The 21,856-nt window shown below is 40.9% G+C and overlaps 1 protein-coding gene across 1 annotated transcript in view; it reads right to left on the bottom strand.

The window, feature by feature from the left end:
* LOC110537818 (teneurin-2) overlaps window positions 1-21,856 on the bottom strand; it is a 73,381-nt gene that overhangs the window by 42,009 nt on the left and 9,516 nt on the right. Inside the window, exons 2-3 of the mRNA XM_021624227.3 lie at window positions 21,430-21,654; window positions 8,471-8,693 (exon numbers count right to left, since the gene is read on the bottom strand). Coding sequence (XP_021479902.2) covers window positions 8,471-8,693; window positions 21,430-21,654 — 448 coding nt within the window. The remainder of the gene's footprint in view (window positions 1-8,470; window positions 8,694-21,429; window positions 21,655-21,856) is intronic.

Raw genomic sequence — 21,856 nt, forward strand, 5'->3', positions numbered from 1 at the left:
TTCGACAGTATCTCTCGCCTAGCACCTCCTTTCCGTCCGGTGCCCAGCTTGGCTACAGGCAGACCCCAGTGCAATGCTGGCCTGTGCCAGGTGGGCGGCAGACCCTGCGGGGAGGTCTACGAGGAGGCAGATGGGATGGGGATGAAAGTGGAAGACAGTTGACCGTGCCGCTTTGATGCTGGTCGGAAGCTCTCACAAGCTGCTGCCCCACACTGAACCCAAAAACACTCTCCTCTCAGATCTTGTTCCACAGCTCCAGCCCGGACGGGGAAGGAAATCCAAAACCCCCCAGCATCAAACCTCATGGTGTCCTCTCTCGCCTTAAAAAACAAAATTTCCCTTCTATTCACTCACACACAACAAGAGGACAGTTTCTTCTCCTCTCCTCAATTGGAGAAGCAGTGACTAGATCAATGGTGCACATCTACCAATTACGCGTCTCAACTCCTGAGCTGGTGTCTGATCAATCCTAGCAGTAGAACACTGAGATCAACACTAACAGGCTCTCCACAGCCCATCTCTCAACCAACCCGAAGAATCGCTGGAGAACACCAAGGATGACTTGTAACAAAAGGTCTGGGAATTACAGTTAGAAATAAGTAGGAAATCTGTCAGAGATGTCTGTTAAATCGACTATATGTGTTGTAGAGGGAAGGAACTCTTATATGAAGTAGGTAGGGGGAAGCAGCAGAGAGAGTAACAAGTGGATTGACCGTCAAACCTCACGTCAATTCTCAATTCACCGGTTTGGTGGTCTGTGTCCAAATGAGAGCGTCAGCTCAGAAATAATCATTTCATGGGGCGAGAAAGCAACAGAATGACTTAGATATAAGTGAGAGAGAGAGAGAGAGAGAAAAAAAAACAGGTTGGACGCACAAACAAGCTGTAGGAGGCGTGCGCACATAACTCAAGGCCTTACCTCGATGCGTCTCCATCAGTCTTTACATTTGGGATCAGTCTTTACGTTTGGGCTTCACGTGCAGGCAAGGTCAAATGTGAAACCTGCTCAAGGCAACAGCCCGATTTTCATAGCCGTGATGATGGTGCGTCGGCATTTCCTCACCCTGGAATAGCGATGATAAAGTGGGCTGACTTGCCGGTCTACCCAATTACCAGTCAATATCAAACGATGGCTGGCTGATGACATCAACTAATCCCAGGGTCTGCAACATGTGACCTAATAATCCTCATTCAATTCACTCTAACAACCTCGCGTGGAGTGAAATAAACACCTCGAGGAATGGTTTGTCCGAACATAGTATATTGAATATACTGTACTGTCTATGGGCAATCAAAGGGATCACATAAAAAAAAAACATGTTTGATGTACGTATGATTGGTTGTGTTAAATATGTGTTCAGCCAGCTGGCCATTACGGGTTCATCAGAGTATCATCCTCTACACCTCCTCCTCAGTATATAATAAAAGGGATGAAGACAGTGGAAAGAGGTGTCACCGCGGCGACCTGAGAAGGTGTTACACTTGGAGAGGAGTGAACCCACCCCCAAGCAGCACCTCCTGACGGCTGTGTACGTGCACTAATGAAAACATGGCTGAGGTTAGCGCCCTGCCCCTTACTTTGGCCTGCCCTCCGACGCTGCCTGATTAATAACCTGTTCCTTGGTGACAGGCAGGCAAGCACGCAGGCGGCTGGCCACGGCCATCACATCACACCGTGTTAGTGGAGAGAATATCCTCTCAACTAGATGCATGTTAATTGCACCATAGCAGGCAGCAGGTAAATGAATCCATAAATCAATCATATTTTATCCACCAGGGCATGAGTCATATAGCCGTCGTCAGAGACAGCTTTGCAAAGCAAAACAGAGATAGCATAATGGCTTTGGCAAGCACACAACAGATGAGATGGATGATATCACAGTTGATTATGTGTGGGTATTACCACCTGAATTAAACAACGCAATATTCTCCCAACACACTGTAGAGAATGTAATACTCTCTCTCCTGACATGACAAAGAAGGCTGTTTTGTATCCAAAAATCGGTCAATAGTAAAAATAAATGTACATGCTATTCAGCAGTTATTAAAAATGCCACTCTAGCTTACAATGACATTCAGTTCACAAGCCTACTCTGACTTTAAACAAAAAAATGAAATCTATTTCAATGTGATTATAGGACAAAATGAGCATATAATATAAAGGCCTTCATACGTTAATTGCTTTAGTTACACATATCATATCAAATCCACGCTCGAGTTGCATATTTTCAAAGAGGAGAGCCAGCATCAGAGCTGCATTTGAATAAGGACACACAAAAAAACCCCGCTTTTTTTCTCCTTTCTTTCAGGTGAGCCTTTCTGTCTTTTTGTTTATTTATTTTATCCAGATGTTTGCCTTATCATCATTTTAAATAGCACTTATGGTGATAGTCTTTTCTTTCCTTCCTGCTCCGGTGTGTAAATTGGCCACAACATGCCACTCAGAGGGGTTTATCCCACACAGACAGTTTAACAAAACCACAGATGAATACAAAACCAAGCCAAACAGAACAAAAACAAAACAGCAAGACAAAACTGTGTTCATAGTCTCTCTTTCACAGTAAACACTTCTCTCATCCTGAGGGAGGGCGTGTAAAGCCAGCGCAATTAACGAGTAAATGGAGATTTTACAGATAATGAACAGGAATTCAACTGGAGTGTAGATCTATTAGTATTCTACCAGACATGCCAGGACATAATGGTAAAGCTATCAAGGGCAACAGAAATTTAGCATAAGAATTTATGTAATGAACCCTGTTTGGGATTCAAGTCACGGAGGGCTGAACTGTTGGAGGTTTCTGGCTGTTTCTCTCTCAATACCAATACCTCCAGAATATCAGGCAGGCAGGGCCAGGTCTGTCTGCAAGGTGCAACCACGACAACACATTGAGCTGGGCGCTAACACACTGAACCATACCGACGGTGCCGGAGTCAGTCAAACTAATCTAATAAAAAGCAACATCAAAAGGTTCGGGAGTTGAGTCCCCCTAGCACCATGGCTTTTTTAAGCGACCACAAAGTCATTGACTTTATTGTGTTATCCCCGACTGGTTCTTAAAATGTATGTACTGTGTGTATATGTCATTTTTTAAACTGTCAAATCAAAACCAATCAATCAACCTTTGAAGACTTCCACAACAACAAAAAACTAAATCTGACAGGACAGCAACCACAATGACGCAGTTGAACTCAGAGAAAAACATGTTATATAACTAACCCATCCATTCTCAGAGGATGTCTCTCCTAGACAGAGCTCACATAAAAAAAATTAAAAAACTGGGACTCGGTGGGGTTGAAACAGAGAAAAAAAGGCATTTGGAAATTGAACAAGCTACAAACACTACCATTTAACATGGCTGCCATTAATAGTGCATAATTAATTCCAATAAACATGCCATCACCATGCAAATACAGCTTCAGTGCGTACCATAATAATCAGCGGCTTGGTCTTCATGTTACAAGAGCCATACAATGTGGGCTTTCACGCTACGTTGTGAGCATACAGTAGTAGGGCTAATATATACTGTAATAGGGCTCATACATGCAAATTGGCTAAATACAGGCTATGCATTCTGTTGTTGAGAATATAGGAGGAACACCTACAGGCCAAAAGCACCATTGCACAGGTGGCCACTACTCGCTACACTTTGTGATTTTTTTATCTCCCCCAACCCCGTTTAATTTCAGGGCTCCTCAGCAGAAATCGACTGCTGGAGGAGGACATTCAATCTGCAGATAGAGAGAGAGAGGAAGAGAGTGAGAGAGAGAGGAATGGTCCAGCCTTCTCAAACAAGCCCATGGGGATACAGGGAGAGAGCAGACCGGGCAGCGACTCAGCTCACCTCTCAGGATAATGGATTTTTTTATTATTTCATTTCAATTCACCATTTCTGGAATGTGATGAGACTGGACCCTAGAGTATGACAGTGTTACAGTGCCTTGCAGAAATATTCAGACCCCTTGGATTTCTTCACATTTTACTGTGCTACAAAGCGGGATTCCAAACCAAAAATAATGTCAACAATGTACACAAAATACTCTGTAATGTCAAAGTGATCATATGTATATATTTTTTGAGATAAATAAAACATTCATAACTAAAATACAGTCACTGCATAAGTATTCAGACCCTTTGTTATGGCAAGCCTAAATTAGTTCAAGAGTCAAATGTGGCTTAACAAATCACAGAATAAATGACATGGACTCTGTGTGAAATAACAGGGGTTGACATGATCTTTGAATGACTAAACCTTCCTCTGTCCCCCATACACACAACCTCTGTAAAGGTCCCTCAGTCAAGTATTGAATTTCAGGCACAGATTCAACTACAAAGAGAACGGAGCTTTTCGAAAGCCTCTTAAAGATGGTCAGTGATTGGTAGATGGGTAACAATAACAAATCAGACATTGATTATCTCTTAAGCATAGTCAAGTAAATAATTATGCTGTGGATTATGTATTAAACCACCCAGACACCTCAAAATATACAGTTGTCCTTCTGAACTGAGCTGCTGAGGGCATTGGTGATTTTATAACAGCTACAGTTTAATGATTGGGATGAGAGAAAACTGAGGATGGATTAAACAACATTGTAGGGACCTAAATGACGGAGTGAAAAGAAGAATACAAATACACAGAAAGAATATGTATTCCAAAACATGCAACAAGTCACTAAAACACAGCAAAGAACTACACTTTTTGCATAAATGCAAAGCCTTATGTTTGGGCAAATCCAACTCAAAACGTCACTGAGCAACTACCTCCTTATTTTCAAGCATGATGGTGGCTGCATCATGGTATGAGTATGCTTGACATCAACAAATACTGGGGAGTTTTTCAGGATAAAACGAAACAGGATGGAGCTAAGCACAGGCAAAATCCTAAAGGAAAACCTGCTTTACACCAGAGACTGGGAGAGGAATTCACCTTTCAGCAGGACAATAACCTACAATAAATCTACACCGGATTTGCTTACCAAGAAGACAGTGAATGTTCCTTAGTAACCAAGTTCAAGTTTTTACTTAAATCTGCTTGAACATCTATGGCAAGACTTGAAAAAAGTACTGTGAGCCATGATCCCCAAACATCTTGACAGAGCTTGAATAATTTTGAAAATAATAAAATGGGTAAATATTGCACAATCCAGGTGTGGAAAGCTCTTAGAGATTTTACCCAGAAAGACTCACAGCTGTAATCACTGCCAAAGGTGTTTCTAACATATATTGACTTATGCAACAACTATATTTTAGTTATTACATATTTCTTCCACTTTGACAGAGTATTTTGTGTACATTGCTGACAAAAAATGACAATTAAATCAATTTGACTCCCACTTTGTTTCACTAAAGAAGGAGGATTCTTTATAGATAACATTGATGTCATCGCTGAATAATTTGGTAGCTCATTTATGCACTGTAGTTCCTTGGCGCATAAAGACTAGGGCAAGCATTTCGTGAGGGAATTATATAAAATAGTGCACTATGAAAGTGGTTTTCAAACTATTCTTGCCCAGGCAAACTGGCGACCCAGCATATGTTAGCAAAAAGGTGAACGATAATGGCAAGTAAAAATAAATACTTTATTTTAATGACTAGATTTGGTTGATAGCTTCATTATTTTGACATCCCCACAATTAATTGGAAGAGGAAGTGTCAACTCTAACATAGCCTATAAGCTGAAAAAGAGAGAACATTTAGCTTTTTTAAAGGTCATTTTCTGCAATTATTCCGTTTTTTTCATTGAGCTGAAAGAAAATTTTGAAGATTTGAAATTCATTTCCAGCAATTCTATACAGTTTGGCATGGAGTTGAGGGACAATTTTGCAGCTTTAAAAGCACATTTCCTGCAATTACATGCATTTTGCAATGGCTAATGCTGTATTCCTCTGCGCAAACAAAATCAATGGGCATGTGCCCTGACGTTCTAATTTCTATTCGATTGTTAGTTCTCAAACATTGTATTATGAAAAATTATATATAGTTCAATATCTTTTCTGCATGCTTTTTATCTGGTTTTGGTCGTTTAAGTTGACAATAAAACCATTTTTCCATCCCGAAAATTACCACTTAAGACAGCCCGCCTAAGAATTTTCTATACAGAAAAACCCCTGTAATTATCTCCAATGACTGTAATTTCCTCCATTTTAAAGGGATGGTTTGAGATTTTGGCAATGAAGCCATTTATCTACTTCCCCAGAGTTGGATGAACAGGAACAGCTAGCACGGTAACTGTTCCTGAAGACAGCCAGTCATTGCGCTAACGCTAGTTAGCATAGGCTCTTGAAACTACCTCTAACCTATTTCAGACTGGACGCAGAGTCATAAAAAAGTTATCCACAATGGCCTTCTGTTGTAGCTAGCTAGCGAAAATGTATTAAAGAAAATGTTGGTATGTGTCTTTCTACCGTAGTCATTTGCAATATGATAACCTTACAGTTGATTTGTTCCATTGCAAAAAAAATGGCTTTTCCAAGCCAAACCCAAGTCACTGCCTCCCTGAAAATGTGAGTGTGTGTGTGTGTGTGTGTGTGTGAGAGAGAGAGCATGTGTGTGCTAGTGTGTGTGTGTGAATGTACTGTATGAGTTATATTATCTCCAGCAGTGGTATGATGGACAGCATGTCGGGTGGTTCCAGGTCATAGGGTAAAGGGTCAGGCCCCAGATGAAATGTTGTTTTATGCCTATGAGGGAGACTCTGTAAAGACCAAGCAGTATTAATGGGTGAAACTAAGTAAAAGTGCTAGCGCTGCAAGATGCCCCAGACAGGGGCATCTGAAAGACAAAGAATTATGAACTGAAGTGTGTGAGGTCAGGCCCATATGCCCCGACAGAAGCTATATTAATCTGCCTGCTGAGAACAGGCACTGAGGGGGCAGGGAGAGAGGGAAGAGAGAAGAGGAGAGACGGAAGGGGGGAGAGGAGAAAAGGGCAAGGAGCACTAGGGGGAATTGATAGTGAGCGAATAGACGCAGGGTTCTTGTACTGTTTTGTTTTGTGTGTAGTTTGCATTTGTGTGAGTGTGTAAGTGTATATAGCTGTCTATGTAAAGTGTAGGATTAGGAAGAGGAAATTGGATTGCTGTCCACAGTAGAAAGGGAAGTCATAAAACCTAAAACTAACAAACAGTGGTGTAAAGTACTTAAGTAAAAATACTTTGAAGTACTACTTAAGTAGTTTTTGGGGGTATCTTACTTTACCATTTACATTTTTGACACCTTTTACTTAATCCCTAAAGAAAATAATGTACTTTAAAAAAAACATTTCCCCTGACACCCAAAAGTTACATTTTGAATGCTTAGCAGGACAGAAAATGGTCAAATTCACACACTTATCAACAGAACCTCCCTGGTCATTCCTAAAGCCTCTGACCTGGTGGACTCACTAAGCACAAATGCATCGTTTGTCAAATATATCTGACTGTTGGAGTGTGCCCCTGGCTATCAGTAAATTTAAAAAACAAGAACATTGTGCCGCCTGGTTTGATTAATATAAGGAATTTTCAATTATTCATACTTCTACTCTTGATACTTAAGCATATTTTAAACCAAATACTTTTAGACCTTTACTCAAGTAGTAATTTACTGGGCGACTTTCACTTTTACTTGAGTCATTTTCTATCAAGGTATATTTACTTTTACTCAAGTATGACAATTGGGTACTTTTTCCACCACTGCTAACAAACCACCATACTGGAGACTTTTGGGAAAATGCATGGCCTAAAAACCTGAAAAGCAGCAGAACACAACTCAAGCTGCTAGGACACCAGATCAGGAAATACAACCCTAACATCCTGAACACTGTCTCGTTATTCCTGCGTATCTCAGCTACCATGATGGAATTGAAAAGAACTGAGTTCTTACAGTAAAAACTGATTTCCTCACTCAGTAGGAGGCATGCTGGCTGTGACTCAGGCGCCAGGCTCCATTTTGGAAAGGAGGGAACAGGCAGGTAAAGGCACCCGGCGGTAGCAGGAGTAGCAGGAGCTCCTGGCAAATAAAACATCTGAGAGACACGCCCTGTAGTCCCGGTAACATGAATTGTGCATGCGGCGTGTTTGGAGTGTGATCTGGGAACATAGAGGAGCGACTCACAACCCAGCAGGAGCATGGCAATCACACACCAAACAAAAGGCAGAACAGAGGGGGAGAGGAGGACACCAGCTTCCATCTACCAGAACACCAGAGAGAGAGAGCAGCAGGCAGGGCCTCTGCCTGTGTGCCAGTGTGGCTGTGTGTGAAGATAGGCAACGGCAGAAGGGGATGTTGAGTTCAGAGCTCTAGCAGCTGGGCAGAGGGCACCCACAAACCTGACCAGAGCCTTTAAGTTTAAGGTAAAGACCTTTGTCACTTGGATAAATACAGCCAGCTGTACAGTACCAGAAGCTGATAGGAAGCATAAAGTGTTCCTGTCCCTCTGAACAGGGAGGGTGTCCAAACATGAATGGATAGCAAGCAGGGAGACAGTGATACTGACCTGGTCTCCAGGGGCACGCTGCTGTTCAGCGCCCAGCTTTCCTGGAGCTGGACTGACTCTGGTGTGGAGGGGCCCTCCCCGGGGGCCGCCGAGGGGGCATGGGTTTGGCCGCGGCGGCTGGCCAGGGTGTTGCGGTTCAGGGAGTTGGCCGATGACTGGTGGTGGTTGTGAGGAGGAGGGAGTGGCGGCCGCAGAGACTGACTGTGGTGGTTGTTTGGAGGACCTGAAGGAGAACACAGGAACAAATTAGGGCTTATTGTTTGACAGGAATGGTGTTCTAGCTCATAGTGTATATTTCAGTTGTTATAGCCTTGGCGGCCGCTTTATAAATGTGTACTACTTCAGCCTGAATTGACTGATTTAATGAAAGCATTATCCATTGACAGTGATGTATGTTTGGATGCTTTAGTTTCATATAGAACATTTTTCATTTCATGTGTTACAAATTGCTTTATGAGAACATGTCAGATCGAAATACAAAAACACCTCTGAAGAAATAACTAAAATTGTACAAGTAGAATATTTTACAGACTAAATCCAACCTCCTGTAGAGTGACCAATTCACCTTATCCATTCCATAACTAAAAAAAAAGGAAACATTAATGAAAATTACTTTGTGAAAGTTTAAAATGTTAATTATGATTAAAACTATCCAAATATTGGAATCAAGTGTTCTTCACTTTTAAACCTCTAATCAAATAATATGATACAAGTACTTGTATGCATTATTGTAGCAGCCCTAAATCATTCCATTTAATCATTACTTCTGATTTTGGCAAATGAGATCTAAATCTTTAAATTAAGGTATTAGAAAATATCACTAATTACTCAAGTCTAAAGAGAAATATTTGAACGATTCTAATTTCTATCTACAGATACTATATATTACAGAGAACAAATTGTGTAGCAACATGAATAAAATCTTAGTGTATCCACCTGCACAAATTCTTTACAAAGCCTGCGTGACGGACTGATCGGACAATGGCAAAACATCAATGAATCAACATATTCCTCAAAAGGGGTCAAAAGAAAAGACAATATATACTTCTTCCATGATGCAATAACAGTCTTTTTGACTAAAAGGCAACGCCTACTGTATAAAAAAAAGCACACATACACTGAGGGTACAAAATGGCATAGACAGACCTGGTGACTCCAGGTGAAATAATGATCCCTTATTGATGTCACTTGTTAAATCCACTTCAAAAATCAGTGTAGATGAAGGGTGAGGAGACAGGTTAAAGGAGGAATTTCAAGCCTTGAGACATGGATTGTGTGTGTGTGCCACTCAGAGGGTGAATGGGCAAGACAAAAGATTTAAGTGCCTTTAAAAGTGGTATGGTAGTAGGTGCCAGGCACACCGGTTTAAATGTGTCAACAATTGCAACGCTGCTGGGTTTTTCACACTCAACAGTTTCCTGTGTGTATCAAGAATGGTCCATCACCAAAAGGGACATCCATCCAACTTGACACAACTGTGGGAAGCATTAGTCAACATGGGACAGCATCCCTGTGGAACGCTTTCGACACCTTGTATAGTCTATGCCCCGATGAATTGAGGGCAAAAGGGGGTACAACTCAAGATTAGGAAGGTGTTCCTGATGTTTTGTATACTCCGTGTGTATTCTCCAACGGGTTTCTCCTTCCTTTCCTTGTACAATTAATTTCAGCTATTGAAGAGTAACATAAAAATATCAGTTACCCATACAGTATGTAATGTCAACATCGTAAAAAAACAGTGGGCCTACCTGATTATGTACACAGCACTGATAACTGAAAGAATGAGGAGTCATACCAAGACCTAAGACATGAGCTAAGAAAGGGAGAGGCCCTTTACACAAAACGTCTTGTGAAAAGAGGAGAAATGAAAAAGGGATTTGGCCGAGCTGAGATCAGTCATGGTTTGGAGGGCCAGGGTGGGTGTAATCTCCCACACCACACTGTGTAAGAACTGGAGAAAGACCCAGTGCTACAAAACCCACAGTTCACAAAAGCTGCGTTTGGACTGCAGGGACGCAGGGAACAATCTGAGCAGCACAATAGGGGCTGAGAGCAGTGGATTATAAAGTGTGACGTGTCCATCAAAGCACCACTCCACACAACAGCCCTGGCTAAACACAATGGTATTCTGGTACTAACCCTTTAATGTGCTCTGATAACCTTGGTCGGGCTCTGATCTAATGCTTCTTCCACTGTTTCCCCCTGCAAAACTGCCGTTCAAACTCAAAATCGAGCTGACAGCCATGGAGGTTGTTTACCAACCCTCAACAGGTCTGTGGGCACACAAAAGGACACACAGTCAGAGGCCTCAGTTTCTAACCTTCAGTAACGACATCCCTGTGTGAAACAGTGGAATCCCACAAACACAATGGCCGGCTCCTCATCTGTTTAAACATACTGCCGAGATCACAGTGGAGATCTGAGCAGGGGGGTTATCAAAGTCCCTTCTGTAATACGCAGATTACAGCATTCTGCAGGATGCTGGCCTTTATTAGTCTACTGTATTGTGTGTTTAATAGCTCTAATACAATGGCCTTTAAGATGGAATGAATGTCCTTTCATCCGCCTTGGGGTGGCAGGCAGCCTAGTGGTTAGAACATTGGGACAGTAACCAAAAGGTTGCTGGATCGAATCCCCGAGCTGACAAGGTAAAAATGTGTCTTTCTTCCCCAGAACAAGGCAATTAAGCCACTGTTCCCAGGTAGGCCGTCATTTTAAATAATAATTTGTTCTTTATTTATTTGCCTAGTTAAATATATCTATTTTTAATTAAGATTAAGATCACTTTATTGGTCGATAGCACAATTTGACTTCCGCTTTTAGCTCAACCCTTCCGAAATACACACATCCAGGTTTGGAGAGGTGCAGGGGGCTGCCACACAGAGTCTGGGGAGCTGGGATTTGATACCAGCAACCCTCCGGATGCCAGCTCACTTCCCGCTCTGACCCTGGATTTGAACCGGCAACCCTCCAGTTACCTGCCGGTTACCTGTCACAGCCAGTCTTTCCACAGAGGATCAGCCTTTCCACTGTGGCTCAGTACTACCATCTTCATACCTACTTAAACAACATACGCCATCGTAAAAAGACAGTTGTGCTGCATAGTAGAGGAATGGCAGGGCACCTACAGTTGAAGTCAGAAGTTTACATACACCTTGGCCAAATACATTTAAACTCAGTTTTTCACAAATCCTGAGTTAGGATCAGTAAATTAGGATCACCACTTTATTTTAAGAATGTGAAATGTCAGAATAATAGTAGAGAGAATGATTTACTTGAGCTTGTATTTCTTTCATCACGTTCCCAGTGGGTCAGAAGTTTACATACACTCAATTAGTATTTGATAGCATTGCCTTTAAATTGTTTATCTTGGGTCAAATGTTTCGGGTAGCCTTCCACAAGCTTCCCACAATAAGTAATTCTGGCCCATTCTTCCTGACAGAGCTGGGGTAACTGAGTCAGGTTTGTAGGACTCCTTGCTCACACACGCTTTTTCAGTTCTGCCCACAAATTTTCTATAGGATTGAGGTCAGGTGATGGCCACTCCAATACCTTAACTTTGTTGTCCTTAAGCTGTTTTCCACAACTTTGGAAGTATGCTTGGGGTCATTGTCCATTTGGAAGACCCATTTCCGACCAAGCTTTAACTACCTGGCTGATGTCGCTTCAATATATCCACATAATTTTCCTGCCTCATGATGCAATCTATTTTGTGAAGTGCACCAGTCCCTCCTGCAGCAAGGCACCACCACAACATGATGCTGCCACACCCGTGTTTCACGGTTGGGATGGTGTTCTTCGGCTTGCAAGCCTCCCCCTTTTTCCTCCAAACAAAACGATGGTCATTACGGCAAACAGTTCTATTTTTGTTTCATCAGTCCCCATGCAAGCCGTAGTCTGGCTTTTTTATGGCAGTTTTGGAGCAGTGGCTTCTTCCTTGCTGAGCAGCCTTTCAGGTTATGTTGATATAGGACTCGTTTTACTGTGGATATAGATACTTTTGTACCTGTTTCCTCCAGCATCTTCACAAGGTCGTTTGCTGTTGTTCTGGGATTGATGTGCACTTTTCGCACCAAAGTACGTTCATCTCTAGGAGACAGAACGCGTCTCCTTCCTGAGCGGTATGACGGCTGCATGGTCCCATGGTGTTTATATACTATTGTTTGTACAGACGAACGTGGTACCTTCAGGCGTTTGGAAATTGCTCCCAAGGATGAACCAGACTTGTGGAGATCTCCAATTTTTTTTCTGAGGTCTTGGCTGATTTCTTTTGATGTTCCCATGATGTCAAGCAAAGAGGCACTGAGTTTGAAGGTAGGCTTTGAAATACATCCACAGGTACACCTCCAATTGACTCAAATTATGTCTGTTAGCCTATCAGAAGCTTCTAAAGCCATGACATAAATTCCAGAAAATTTCCAAGCAGTTTAAAAGCTCAGTAAACTTAGTGTATGTAAACTTCTGACCCACTGGAATTGGGATACAGTGAATTATAAGTGAAATAATCTGTCTGTAAACAATTGTTGGAAAAACTACTTGTGTCATGCACAAAGTAGATGTCCTTACCGACTTGCCAAACTATAGTTTGTTAACAAGAAATTTGTGGAGTGGTTGAAAAATGAGTTTAAATGACTCCAACCTAAGTGTATGTAAACTAGCCTAGTGGTTAGAGCGTTGGACTAGTAACCGAAAGGTTGCAGGATTGAATCCCTGAACTGACAAGGTAAAAGTCTGTCGTTTTGCCCCTGAACAAGGCAGTTAACCCACTATTCCTAGACCGTTATTTAATATAAGAATTTGCCTAGTTAAATAAAAGGTAAACAAAAAAAAATGTATCTGCACTGCTGTTTTAGTAGTTGGGGGGGGGGCAGCGACTTTTTCAGAATAGATGACATGGTGACTTAACCCTGCACAATAAAGAGATGCAGCACGTTTCGGTCACAGCAGAGTGTAGGGGTGCCTAACACAGCACACACATGATCACACACATACATACATACACATGAACAGAAAGCAACAACATCAGCCAGGCAGAACAAGTGCACTCACACAACCTATCCCCGGAGAATTATGCCTTTTCTCTTTCTGCCTGGAAGACAATCATTCCAATTCCAAACAAAGTCCTATGAGGAGCAAGAGAGGCGCAAACTAGAAATTAGCAAATGAGGATACAAACTTAATAACAGGCAGCCATGTTGGTAATTACCCACTCCATGGAATGAACAAACTTCTAAAAAGGTTAATTGCTTTTCTGTCAGCAAGGCAGCTCCTCGCTACAGAGTGACAGAAATGGAAATTGAGAGCGTGTCTGTTTTCTTTATATGGAATCAGAAAAAATATATATTTATTGTAAGAAATATATATATTATTACACAACAAGAACAACAAAAAATGCTAAATGATAAAAAATTTAAAAAATGTTTTCATTAAAAACCATGATTTATGGCAAGATTTATCCAAGTAAAATTGGTATCAGCCAAGCTGCAGCAACATTCATATGAGCATGACTAAAACTTTGTTCTGTAGCTTTAGATCTCATCCTGCATCATAAGCTCCTTTAATGTAAAAACTGTTGGGAAACAGCACTGAGCTGTAGTTCCACCCATAAAATGATATTCATTTTCCCCTCTATCTTCTACCTCCTTTTGTTTTTCTAAATGTCATTTTTTTTACCCCCCCGCCATTTAAGAGAGTTGATTCACAATTGAGTTCTAATCTACTGTGCAAACCTACAGTAACGCAAAAGACAACTCAACAAAAACACAGGGACGAGAGCCCATGTCAAATAAGCTACTATATGATGGTTGTCGTTTTGGAATCATTCCCGAACAACAACAAAAAAACTGGATGACAGCTCAAGCCAATTTGCTACAAAACTCAGTTTAAACTTGAAAAATCTCAGTTTGAACTTGAGAATCTGCTCCAACTCTCTTTGAAACAGTATGGGAAAGGAGGAAAACACACAAACACATGAAATGGTCTTACATGCCTATTTGTTCCTCCAATGTTTAGGAGTCCAGGCAAAATAACAATTGCTGTAGATAATGACCCAGGTGTAGAATGTGTTTTATAGCCACCTCAGCTATCAAAGACTCATGTAGAGAAAAGAGACAGAAAGCTGAGAGGGAATAAAAAAAAAAATATCTAAAAGCAATTACAGTTCAGAGGCAACGCAGGGCGAAATGGAAGCACAGCACAACAGCTTCCCGGGTCCGCTTGTTGTTGTTGGTGGTGCATGGCGATGTTGAAATTACTGCAGCTCAGATTCGCAGGCTACGGGCTAGAATGACAAGGATTAAAATAAATTGCCCAACATGAGCGGTGGGAACCTTGGGAAAAACAATACGAGTAAAAGCATAAAATGTCAATTTGGAATGATAAAAGACACAATCTAAACAGGGCAGGAGAAGCCTCAAGACAGCGCAAGGTAATAGAAATTGTGATTTTTACTGTGACTCAGCCTGCTTAAAAATAAATGAGGTGGCATGATTGGAAAGGGGGCATTTTTCTGGTCTTCCACTCTTTTGCTAGTTCCACCTATCTATCTCTTCACACAAACCAAAGACAGGTGAAAATGTCTTAATTGAAACAGGCCCAAAGGTCAGTGTACTCATGACAGCTCTCAACGCCTCAACGAGTGGTGGACGCCTGCCAAGCTGAATGGGTTAACGTTTGGCTTCGGCTGCAAATTGGTACAAACGGTGTTATGGATATGCAAGACCCAGGATTCAGCTGAGGGTGTCCAGACTTCATTTTCTTTCACTGCTAGTACATCATATCGTAATAGAGAATGGCAGGATTAGCAGAAGCAGTTGAATTAGTTTTTTTCCAGGGACTTCTGTTCAGTGAATAAACTTCTGTTGGGCGTTTCCAGAGCGATAGGATGGGTGGCAAAACAGAACCGCAGCAACACCACACCGAGTCAGATCAGTGAGCGGCCGTGCTTGAGAAGCCGTGGATCATACCCCTACTCTTCTAAAGAGCGGAGGATCTGGAACTGCCGAAGGACAGCTCAGTTTCGGAGTGCACTACTTAGCCCTGTCCCCTTGATCTTTTTCTTTCTTGGGGATTTAATTAAAAAGCAAGATTGCAGTACGTTAGTGCAAATGAAATACAGAGACATACTGATGGAGAGAAGAGGGGGGAGATGAGACGGAGGTTGTTTTGAAATATTCAGAGCACACTATTTCTCTGCCTCGGTCACTCATCTCCACTAATTAGACAATAATAACTGTCCAGCAGCAACAGACAAGGAGAAGAGACTACTGCACATTCAACTTGAAACCCCTCCAAATCAAATACCCCAATGCTATGAAATTACATTCATCACCAGAGAGATCTGTGGCATACAATTTATTAACACAAAATTAACACAAAATTTAAGACCAGACAAATGAACTTTCCTTTGGTAACAAAGTGGCATAGAGAATGGAGTGATCAAACATTCAAAACACCACATAAACCTCTAGTGATTTCCCTGCTGGAATGTTTTTCTACTTCCAAAACGCATAGACACCGGAAATACACCACAAGAGGGAAAAAAAAAACAACTGATGAATAATGCATTGGTAGCATTAGTGCGCTAAGAGCCTGGGCCGTTCCAGGAGTAGCTACTGCGTCTGCCACTGCTCACATCCAGTTCTGGCTAAACCTTCCCAGAGAGTGTGTGGAGAGACAGGCCCCAGCAGGCACACTTACAGTGCTGATGCCATCGACACCTCACTTCTCCCCCATGACACCTGAGAATGTGACGGCCTCAGGAAGGGAGATGGAGCATACACAAGGTGCTAATGCTGTAGCATGGGTTAGCGCAAAAATTAGCAGGAGACTAACAATGCATACCAATTACGCACAGCCGGCACTAGGGATCAGCCACAAGCAAGGCTGAGAGTGGAGGCTTCAGGGGCAGACTATACGTTTGAAGGCCATGTTTAGCATTTGTTTGGAGAGATGCAACACTGCCACAATATGGAAGGCATATTATGCATCCAAATATGATCATGGGAATGAAAAAGTCGTTACAATAATATAAATGTAGAATTTAGGAGCAGGAAATGCAAAAATCAACAGTCAGCCAACTTCAACACGCAGTGATTTAAACTGCATATTTTGTTATCCCAATGAGGCTAGAGGAGTAGAGGGGACTGATGACCGAGTTGTCATAATAATAAGGGAATCAGTCGATAACTGAACAAGGCACACGGGCAGGAAAGCCAACTGAAATGTAACCTTGGAGAATACAAAGCATTGCAATATGAAGGGGGAAGAAATGGTTCATTATCTGTTTCATCATTCGGCTTCTTGGGGGTTGTTCTGTTGGTGAAAATGTTTCCCTTTGAGAGGCGATTGTACTAGAAAAAGTACAGATGAGCATGAAACGACAAGGTGTGCAGGCGTTCCAAAACAGCGCATCAGAATGCTTTGTAGAGAACCATGGTATCCGATTACAGAATACAGTATGTGAACTGTGTGTGCTCCACATGCAGGAACCTCAATCAAAAACGATATCAGGATTCATTATCAGAAACAGGGAAAGAGATGCCAGAGTGGAAAACAACAGGCAATTAAAATATGACTTATTCTATCCAGCTACCTAAACAATGGAGGGGGAAAAAAGGAAAAGCACACTTGACAAAGGAGGAGATGACAAGGAAATCTAAAAAGCGCTTTAGATCTGTGATACCTCTTAGAGCTAAAAATACTCCTACGTTCCTTCCATGGAGAACATGAGGGCACAATGTCGACAGTGTTGATACATGTGCCTACCTGTCTAACAATCTGGGTTAATTGTGTTTAGTCAAAAAAATAATATCACTTCTGTTATGACTCCAAACAGGACGAGGTGAGAAGCAGAGAGTCATATCAAAGAATTTTATACAGCAGCACCAGGCCATCGACTTCCAGAAGGATGATATGCTTGGTGATATTTCATGTCGTAGACATACCACGTCATCATACCTACAAGTATTGACACTTCCGTGGAAAAATCATTCTATGGGTCTTTTAACCGCCTGACTGACTTTGATAGATTTGATTTGATTTCTTGCAAAGATGGTTCATTAACTGCATGCAAGTGATGAGTAAAAGCTGGTATGACATATTTTCCTAACAATGTGCATATATATATATATATATATAAAATACGTATTCACTTGTTTAGGTCAGAAACATATTGATTCGCGTATTATAAAATCAATAACAGGAGATAGTTTATCTTTTTGCAATTTTTGCATATGCACTTTGGATGTTAAAGGGCCAATCGACAGCTGAAACAATAACAAAGGCATCCACACCACCGCTGTTTTGGTAAAAAGCTGAGGGACGGGGCTGGAGAGATGTAACCACTAAAATTCATAAACAGACCTATGGATACAAGGACTGACCATCCATGATATCCAAATGATAGTTTTAACCATGTTTTGAGGTTATACAATGTTTGTTTACATGTGTTGTTTATAAACAATCGAGTAAAGCAAGCTTATATTTTGGGATCTGATGGGGTACAACAGTTTAACTAAGCTCATGAGGCATTTCTACATGTTATATTCATGATGAATCACTGGGTATATATCATTCATTTAGAAGTCTGAATATGAATGAAGTAACTGCGGACTGCCCCTTTAAGGTGCCATGGTCTAATCAATAAAATAGAGAAACATTTGCATTATTTTTATCTCTAAACACATATTTTAACTTTAAAACATAATACATAACATTTGTGACTACTTCTATGAAATAACTTGTCCTTCCTTAACTATGTCTAGTTTTGTATTCATTGTTTTTATAATGCAAACCATATTGATTACGGTATGTACACCAAATACAACAGTGATGCACTTTTCTAAATAAATTAAAATCAGTGAAAATCAAATTGAAAAATTAATCATAACAAGTACTGTGTAAAAACAAAAAGTTTAAATCCTAGTACATAGGGTGACTTTTCTTTTTCAAAGTATTCTTAGTTACTCCCTGTTGATGTGGTACATGATAGGTGAACAGTGAGGAGATGCAATACTCGGTAATATGCAGTACAGCATATTTTAAGAGTAACGCACACGTTGCACTAGAATACTGCCAGAGCAACATCTCGGCACTTAAGCAGCATGAGCACTGAAAAATGGCACATACAGTATTTTCACCAAATTGCTAGCAACCTCTAGCTGCTGCATTTGACTGTTTACTAAACTACTCTGTCTTTCTGTGCTGATTCTTTTCCCCATTTAGGCCTAACGCAAACGCAGCATGGAGAAATGTTACACTAAGACTCAAATCTTCAGAAACACTGCCTCTGGAAGAGCAGAAGGCCATGCAGAAATACATTATCGAACACAATAATTCATAGGAATATCATAGACATAGTAGTATCTGTTGAAAACAAGACCTATAAGCTACCATAATGAAAATCCAATTGTGGATTCCCCAATCAATAAGAACCATATCTGTCTTAAGAGGACTAAACTTTTCACTAACCTATTTGATAAGGGTGCTTCGCCATGATTGATGTGGCTCCTTTGAAAAGTAAACCAATTTCAGCCCTGATGCAAAGTTGATTGAAATTGGCTATAATCACGTTACTCTCTAATTCTGAACCCCCCTCCCCCCCATGGTTTTAATAAAGATTTATGGCTGATTAAAAGACAGACTAATCGAATTAAGACTAGACCTTGTTCCAGCAAAAAAATGGTTCCAACTGATTTTGCAAAATCCGATTTTCGTTTATGATATTGATATAACACTTACTGATTTAGATCCATAGAAGAGGAAGGAGGTCTTCTTTTACAGATTTATTCCCCTATTTCCCCATCATGCGTCAGTATGTTGACTTGATTCTATGATTATTTGGGTTATTGGCAGGTATTGCTCAGAGGGAATGGACTTCACGTGGAGCATTGGGGGTTCAGAAAGAGCCAGAATGACCAAGCGCAAAGAAAATATATTTTTCTCTCTGTGTTAGTGAGGTGTCACCTCAGTCTATTCACAGCAGAAAACACATGACCCCAACAATGGGAGTCAGTGGCCTTTCAACTCAAAGGCAATGGGATGATGTGGATCAGAAGACAACTTAGGAAAAGGACAGACCCATTTCAAGGAGCAGGTCTATATATAGCCTGTCGCTACAGTGACTATGAACTTTGGACACAAAAGTGATCTGTTACCTACTAATCGGCACCATAAATCAGGAACATTTGGTTAATGTAATATTCTTACTTGTATTAGACCATAATATACTATTACTTTGTGGTACACAGACGCAGGGGTTTGGAAATATATATGTAAAGCCAACGTGACCAATGAGCTATACAATGCGTATTCTTTTTAGGATCTGTGCTGGAATTCAAACGTAGGCTACAACGTCACACTGAGTGCATTTCAAAAATGTCATATTTCCGTGTAGGCCGAGCAGTTTCGCAACACTAAAAATATAAACAATACCATGTAAAAATGTGCTATTTTTGGGCCATTCATTAACTACAAACAAGTGCACTGGCAAGAAAAATACATAGCCTACAGTACACAATTTCATCAAGGGAAAATGTAACAGAACTATTCGACATGAAACCACAAAAGCCAAAAGCTGTGCTTCCTAGCCACATTTTAGAAGACATAAATATACAAGTATTATATCTTTAGTGTCGAACGTACAGTCAAAAAAACATAAAAGAATGAGAGAAACCATCGGAAACCCAGACAAAGCCCCCTCTGTATCTCCGGCTACAAGCAGGGTCTCTGTTTGACATCGCAGTAATCGTCTCAAATCCTTTCCTTCCACCATTCTCACCCACTGAGGAGAATTCAGTCACCTAGGAACTCTCATTCTGAATACTGACGTGATTAGAAAGTAACAGCTGCATTCACGGTGTTTGGAACAAAAGCACACTCAAAGACGCACAATTTTCTTGCTTGTTCATGCTAGCGCAGAAAAAGGCAAAGCAATTACGGGCAGAAAATACAAAAATGAATTAAGTGGGCCTATTTCTACACCATTCCTAATGACTAATGCTTTTTAATATTGTTTTTTGATAGACATTCACAGTGGGGGGGGGCAGTTTCACAGATTGAACTCATTGAAATGAATTTAAACTCCACAAATTCCCTCAATTCAACATCTTTCAAGCATATTTTTGCATTTCAGACTCAATTCAATAATTCTATGTAATACTACTTCAATTTAATAATACTTTATTAAACCACAATTTATCCATTGTGATATTTATCCATTTCCAAAGCATTGATAAATTCACCAGTTTGCTTTTTTTGAACTGAAAATTAACACATAACTTCCATTTTATAAAAAATATATTCTTAGCCAATTAAAATGTATGTATTTTCTTTAAATACTAATGTACACTAACAAACTTTCCTCATTTTATCCAATAAACCACAGAGAAGAGTGGAAATATAAACCCTAAGTGTGTTCCTCATTGCATATGCAACCAGTCTCACAAGCACAGGTAGAAACTGAGTGAATGATAAGGGATTCATAATTTACTATGGAATGGTAGTTATTAATATGGAAATAATATGCTCTGATTCAAAGGAGCTGCTTTCAAAACTCTTTCCTATTTTTATGACTTTGGGTGGCATGAGAGCAAATAATTGTAAATTCATCATGACTACTTTCTTTGCTGTGTGAAAAATTATTTGGAATTGCAGTATATCAATGAATTCAATCTTAGCATATACATTTGATTTTCTACCTGAAGCGAGTGAGTCATTTCTTAAAGAAGGACTGAGGTTCATTATGATTTTAACATTACAAATGATCGTTGTAGAATGTCCTTCACCTTCAACGATATGGCATAATCGTTTACTATGCGCTTACTTTTGGCTTTTAAAACTAAATCTAAACTATTCAGAGATCTGTATCTATCCTTTAACCACAGTGAATAAAGACAGAGAGACATGCCATGGTAGATGGCATTTTAATGATACTTTACATTGGCTGGGGATGGTCTTACCCGCAGAGGGGGGCTGGGGTGGAGGTGCGCAGGCCCGGAGTAGGTAAGAATTGGGGGAGAATTCATCGTCAGGAGGGGGGTCCAGCATGACGTGGGGGGAGCCGCTGTCCAGCAGGGGCACTTGGCACTCCCTGATGGCTGGGGGGGCAGGATGGGGAGGGCCAGTGGGTGGAGGTGGGGCAGGGGGTAGCAGGCTGGACGAAGGTGTGGGAGGTAGGGGACGACCTGGGGAGCACACACACACACACACACACAGAGAAGATGGAGGGCACGTGTTACTATGCACACTGGCATTGTAAATTACAGGAGGACAATAGGTGGTGTCCTCTTTGAACATGAAAAAGTTAGAAATTACACAACCTTGTCTCCATGTCAATACAATGCTCTTTTAGACACACTGTCAATCTCTACCAGTATTGTCAATCTC

The sequence above is a fragment of the Oncorhynchus mykiss genome, chromosome 12, assembly GCF_057628025.1.
Source record: "Oncorhynchus mykiss isolate SJ-2025 chromosome 12, ASM5762802v1, whole genome shotgun sequence".
Classification (NCBI taxonomy): Eukaryota; Metazoa; Chordata; class Actinopteri; order Salmoniformes; family Salmonidae; genus Oncorhynchus; species Oncorhynchus mykiss.